The sequence below is a fragment of the Aquila chrysaetos genome, unplaced genomic scaffold, assembly GCF_900496995.4.
Source record: "Aquila chrysaetos chrysaetos unplaced genomic scaffold, bAquChr1.4, whole genome shotgun sequence".
NCBI lineage: Eukaryota > Metazoa > Chordata > Aves > Accipitriformes > Accipitridae > Aquila > Aquila chrysaetos.
The window spans coordinates 87,732-93,877 of record NW_024470386.1 but is presented as its reverse complement, the minus strand read 5'-3'; the positions used below and the strand labels follow the sequence as shown (position 1 = coordinate 93,877).

At 50.2% G+C, this 6,146-nt stretch overlaps 1 protein-coding gene across 1 annotated transcript in view; it reads left to right on the top strand.

Annotated features, from left to right (window-relative positions):
• Positions 1-3,696: 3,696 nt before the first annotated feature.
• Positions 3,697-6,146, top strand: part of LOC121233112 (glutamic acid-rich protein-like) — a gene marked incomplete at its 5' end in the record, with an annotated part of 5,175 nt that continues 2,725 nt past the window's right edge. Inside the window, 2 exons of the mRNA XM_041121843.1 lie at positions 3,697-3,804; positions 4,093-4,245. Of these exons, the coding sequence (XP_040977777.1) occupies positions 3,697-3,804; positions 4,093-4,245 (261 nt within the window). The remainder of the gene's footprint in view (positions 3,805-4,092; positions 4,246-6,146) is intronic.

Below are 6,146 nucleotides of genomic sequence, written 5' to 3'. Positions count from 1 at the left end.
ATGAGATTTCTGCGCAGCGTATTCAGCTGTTTGGAGATGGCCCCAGAGGGCACAGGAAACGACTGCTTCTTTGCAGGAGTATTGTTTTCGAGTATTTTCATCAGTCTGTTTTGGTGTGTGAAGCTGGTGAGAACAGCAGTCTCTCTAACGGACCTTTCCCCCTGCATGGAGAAATACCACCCCACGATCATAGCATGCGAGATGTCACAACACCCATACCATCCTACGGATGCTTGCCGTTTTGGGCATAGACTGACCCTGATCGGGAGGGTGACCGGTTAACCAGTCACCACATCCAAAAGGCATGCCATCCTCAGACTACACAAGTCTTTCTTGCGTTTCTTGTGTTTCTCTGAAACAAGGGTTTCTTGTCTTGCTGCAGGCTGCACGGAGCAGGTACAGTGCTTCTGACTGGGACCCCCAGGCATCCCCAGCTCAGTAACAGCTGTACCTTCTATTCCCTCCTTCACCCTTTTATCCCAATGCTTTGCTTTCCTGTCTTTTGTCTGGTAGTTTTTCCCTTTATTGTCTCGCTACTTTAACACTAGGCCACCTAGTTTTCTGCTTTCATGGTCTGCCCTCTCCAACACTTTCTCACTTTGTCACACGGTTAGTTTAACCTCGAGCTAGGACTGGTGAAGACGGTGGGGATTTAGAGCTTCTGTAAGCAATGAGACAACAGACACCATCAAAAAAAGGTCTATTCTCTCCACTGCGCACCTCAGAATTCTCTAGGAATCTCTAAAGGCACAAAGAAGAAGCAGCTTAGATGCTCTTCCACCCAGTCAACTTTGGTTGGGATGCCAATGAGATCCGTATGCTTAGAGAAGACTTGTGTGACCAACACTTTGAGCTCTCTGCCCCTCAGGCTGCAGGTGAGGGGAGTGAAGAAAGATGTAAAGAGTGTAGAAAACAGAGCCTATTGTGTTTGTGTTCCCTACTCTGATAGCATCTGCTAAGCAACACAGAATGTTAAAGTCCTGTGTACAACTGTGACACCAAACAGCGATCAGATGAGAGGAGCAGGCGTAAGCATCTTTTTGCTTCCTGGTACCAAAAGAGATTTTCAGAGTGGAGGAAAGGATGTAGCTGTAAGATGCCAGAAGCTGCAGAAATGTGAAGAGAGGATCTACGGAGAACTCGGCGGTGCGGCCAGTGTAGTATCATCACAGGATGATGATGAAGGATTACCATGAGACGAGACAAGAATTGGTAAATTTCATTCGCCACACAAGAAGTTAGTTGTGATAGAAACACTCCGTTAGGATGCTGTCATGGTTTAACACCAGCCAGCAACTAAGCACCACACAGCCGCTTGCTCACTCCCCTCCTTCGCGGGATGGGGGGAAGAGAATTGCAAGGGTAAAGAGTGAGAAAACTAGTGGGTTGAGATAAGAACAGTTTAATAATTGAAATAAAATAAAATAGTAATAATAATAAATTGTAATGAAAAGGAAAATAACAAAGAGAGAGAAATAAAACCCAAGAAAGACAAGTGATGCAAATGAAAACAACTGCTCACCACCAAGCGACCGATGCCCAGCCAATCCCCGAGCTGCAGCCCCCTGGCCAACCTTCCCCCTAGTTTTATTGCTGAGCATGACATCGTATGGTATGGAATATCCCTTTGGTCAGTTGGGGTCAGCTGTCCCGGCTGTGTCTCGTCCCAACTTTTTGAGCACCCCCAGCCTACCTGCTGGCGGGTGGTATGAGAAGCAGAAAAGGCCTTGGCTGTGTAAGCACTGCTCAGCAATAACAAAAACATCCCTGTATTATCAACACTGTTTCCAGCACAAATCCAAAACACAGCCCCATACTAGCTCCTACGAAGAACATTAACTCTACCCCAGCCAAAGCCAGCACAGATGCCAGCTTCACATTTTGTTCATATCCGGCTCTTGGCTTAAAGCCGAGAGTGGCATTTTCTACTGGGCTGAAGTGCAGAAGTTTCCATATTGCAAAATATCAACCGTATCTCCAACCCCTGCCTGGAGATAACATTCCCCACAGGCCAGAAAACTGAAGTTACAAAACTCTTCTGTGCACTCCCTGCAGAAATGGGCTGCTGCCCATTCGGAAAGCTGGGAGGGGGAGCAGGCCATCACGTGGGAGGAGACGTCCATGTCCTCCAGGAGGACTGGAGATGCTAGTCAGCCAGCACCAGCAGAACAGTGAGGGGTTCTCCATCACGGTCGCAAACCAGACCAAGAAGAAAACCACTAAGATGGGAATCTCCATTTCTGGGAGGTTCCAAAAGCTAGAAGGGAAAGGGAGGAGAAGAGGAGGAAGAGGAGGAGTAGGAGTAGCAGGGTGACAAGTTGAAGAGGAACAAGAGGGACAGGATAAATATGAGGTAGAGGAACAGTAGAAGGAAGAGCTGTAAAAAAAAGGAGCATGAAGAGAATGAGGAAAGGACAGAGGAGAAGAAGGAGAAACAGGAGCAGGAGGAGGAGGAGGAAGAGAAAGAAAAGGCAGGTGAATAAGAGAAATAACAGGAAGAGAACACTAAAAACAATAGGAAAAGGAGGAGGAGGAGGAGGAAAAGGAGGTGGAAAAAAAGAAGGAGGAGAATAAGAGGCAAAATAACAGGAGGAGAAGAAATAGGATGAGGAAGAGGAGAACGAAAGGGATGAGAAGAATGAGAAGGCTGACCAGGAAGAGGTGGAAGAGGAGGAGGAAGATGACAAGGAAAAAGTGGAAGAAGGAGGATGAGGAGAAGGAGGATGAGGAGAAGGCTGACGAGGAGGAGGAGGAAGATGACAAGGAAAAAGTGGAAGAAGAGAAGGAAGAGAAGGAGGAGGAGGAGGAGGAGGAGGCGGAAGAGGAGGAGGAGGAAGATGACAAGGAAAAAGTGGAAGAAGAGAAGGAAGAGAAGGAGGATGAGGAGGAGGAGGAGGCGGAAGAGGAGGAGGAAGATGACAAGGAAAAAGTGGAAGAAGAGAAGGAGGAGAAGGAGGATGAGAGAAGGAGAAGACTGACCAGGACGAGGCAGAAGAGGAGGAGAAGGAGGATGAGAGAAGGAGAAGACTGACCAGGACGAGGCAGAAGAGGAGGAGAAGGAGGATGAGAGAAGGAGAAGACTGACCAGGACGAGGCAGAAGAGGAGGAGAAGGGAGGATGAGAGAAGGAGGAGAAAAAGAAGGCTGACCAGGAGGAGAAGGAGAAGGAGGATGAGGAGAAGGAGGATGAGGAGAAGGAGGATGAGGAGAAGGAGGATGAGGAGAAGGAGAAGGCTGAGCAGGAGGAGGAAGATACAAGGAAAACGTGGAAGAAGAGAAGGAGGAGAAGGCTGATGAGGAGGAGGTGGAAGAGGAGGAGGAAGATGACAAGGAAAAAAGTGGAAGAAGAGAAGGAGGAGGAGGATGAGAAGGAGAAGGCAGAAAAGGAGGAGGAAGATGACAAGGAAAAAGTGGAAGAAGAGAAGGAGGAGAAGGAGGATGAGGAGAAGGAGAAGGCTGACCAGGAGGAGGCAGAATAGGAGGAGGAAGATGAGAAGGAAAAAGTGGAAGAACAGAAGGAGGAGAAGGAGGATGAGGAGAAGGGAGGAGGCAGAAGAGGAGGAGGAAGATGAAGGAAAACGTGGAAGAAGAGAAGGAGGAGAAGGAGGATGAGGAGAAGGAGAAGGCTGACCAGGAGGAGGCAGAAGAGGAGGAGGAAGATGAGAAGGAAAAAGTGGAAGAAGAGAAGGAGGAGAAGGAGGATGAGGAGAAGGAGGAGGCAGAAGAGGAGGAGGAAGATGACAAGGAAAAAGTGGAAGAAGAGAAGGAGGAGAAGGAGGATGAGGAGAAGGAGAAGGCTGACCAGGAGGAGGCAGAAGAGGAGGAGAAGGATGATGAGGAGAAGGAGAAGGCTGACCAGGAGAAGGCTGACCAGGAGAAGAAGGAGGAGGATAATCAGGAGAAGGCTGACCAGCAGGAGGCGGAAGATGAGGAGGCGGAGGAGGCTGACCAGGAGGAGGCTGACCAGGAGGAGAAGGGGGAGGCTGACCAGGAGGAGAAGGAGGAGGCTGACCAGGAGGAGAAGGAGGAGGCGGAGAAGGCTGACCAGGCGGAGAAGGAGAAGGCTGACCAGGAGGAGGCGTAAGAGGAGGAGAAGGAGAAGGAGGAGGCTGACCAGGAGGAGGCGGAAGAGGAGGTGGCTGACCAGGAGAAGGCTGACCCAGAGAAGGCTGACCCGGACAAGGCTGACCCGGACAAGGCTGACCCGGACAAGGCTGACCCGGACAAGGCGGAAGAGGAGGAGAAGGCGGAAGAGGAGGAGAAGGCGGAAGAGGAGGAGAAGGGAAGAGGAGGAGGAGGAGAAGGCGGAAGAGGAGAGAAGGCGGAAAGGGAAGAAGAGGAGAGGAGGAGAAGGCGGAAGAGAGGAGAAGGAGAAGGCGGAAAGAGAGGAGGAGAGAAGGCGGAAGAGGAGGAGAAGGCGGAAGAGGAGGAGAAGGCGGAAGAGGAGGAGAAGGCGGAAGAGGAGGAGAAGGCGGAAGAGGAGGAGGCTGACCAGGAGGAGGAGAAGACGGCTGACCAGGAGGAGGAGAAGGCGGCTGACCAGGAGGAGGAGAAGAAGGCTGACCAGGAGAAGGCTGACCAGGAGGAGAAGGCGGAAGAGGAGGAGGAGAAGGCTAACCAGGAGGAGGTGGAGGAGGCTGACCAGGAGGAGGTGGAGGAGGCTGACCAGGAGGAGGTGGAGGAGGCTGACCAGGAGGAGGAGGAGGAGGCTGACCAGGAGGAGGAGGAGGAGGCTGACCAGGAGGAGGAGGAGGAGGAAATACATATAGGATATAGGGAAGAAATTTTTTAATGATGAGGATGGTGAAACACTGGCACAGGCTGCCCAGAGAGGTGGTAGATGCCCCATCCCTGGAAACATTCAAGGTCAGGTTGGACAGAGCTCTGAGCAACCTGATCTAGTTGCCCCCTCTAGCAGGGGCTCATTGCAGGGGGGTTGGACTAGATGACCCTTAAAGGTCCCTTCCAACCCAAACCATTCAATGATTCATTGCAAAAAAACAGAAGGAAAGGAGACAGGAGGCTGAGGGGGACAAGAAAGTAGAAGAGGAGGAGGAGGAATAGCAGGAAGAAAATTCAGAATAGGAAGAGAAGGAGGAGGAAGAAGAGGAGGAAGAAGAGGATGAAGAGGAGAAAGACAAAGAGGAATACAAGGTACAAGAAGATGAAGAGGAGGAGTAGAAGGAGGGTGAAGAACTGGAGAAGGAGGAGAAGGAAGGAGAAGGAGGAGGAAGAGGAGGAAGCAGAAGAAGAGGAGAAGGTGGAAAAAGAACAGAAAGAACAGGGGGAGGAGGAGGAGGATAAAGAACAGGAGGGTAAAGAGAATAACAGAGTAACAGGAAGAGGAAGAAGAAAACCAGAAGGAAAGAGGAGGAGGATGAGTTGGAGGAGGAGGAGGGGTATAAGGAGAAGGACTACAAAGAACAAGAAGAACAGGAGGAGGATGAACATGCCAAGGATAAACAGCAGAGGCGTATGAGAAGGAGGAGGAGAAAGAGAAGGACAATGAGGAAGAAGAGGTGAAGGAAGAACTGGATGAAGACAAAAAGGAGGGAGAAATGAAAAGAATGGGAAGAGGAAGAACTGAGGAAGAACAGGATGAGAAAGATGAGAAAGAACAAGAAGAACCAGAAGAAGAAGAAGAGCAGGAAGAGGAGAACAAGGAGAGAACATAAAAAGGAAAAGAAGGAAAGACAAGAGGAGGAACAACAGGAAGGTAGAGGAGGAAGAAATGGAGGAAAAGAATGAACAGGAGGAAGAGAAACGGGAGGAGGAAGAAAAGCCAGAAGGAGGAACAAGGGCAAGAGGAAGAGGAGGAGAAGGAGAGGAGGAGGAGAAGGAGGAAGAACAGGAAGAGGAGGAAGGGGAGAAAGAAGGAAAGAAGAAGAGGAGGAGGAGGAATAATGGCACAAAGGAGAAGGCTAAAGAAAAGGAAGAAGGAGGAAGAAAAAAAGGGAGGAGAAGAAGAGGAGGTGGAGGATGAGGAGAAGGAGAAGCCTAGGAGGAAGAGGAAGAACAGAAGGAAGAAAAAGAGGCAGAAGAACAGGACGCAGAGGAAGAACAGGAGGAGAAAGAAGAAGAAGAGGAGGACAGAACAGCAGGAGGAGGAGAGAAGAGAAGGAGACGAGGGGGAAAAGGAGGAGGAAG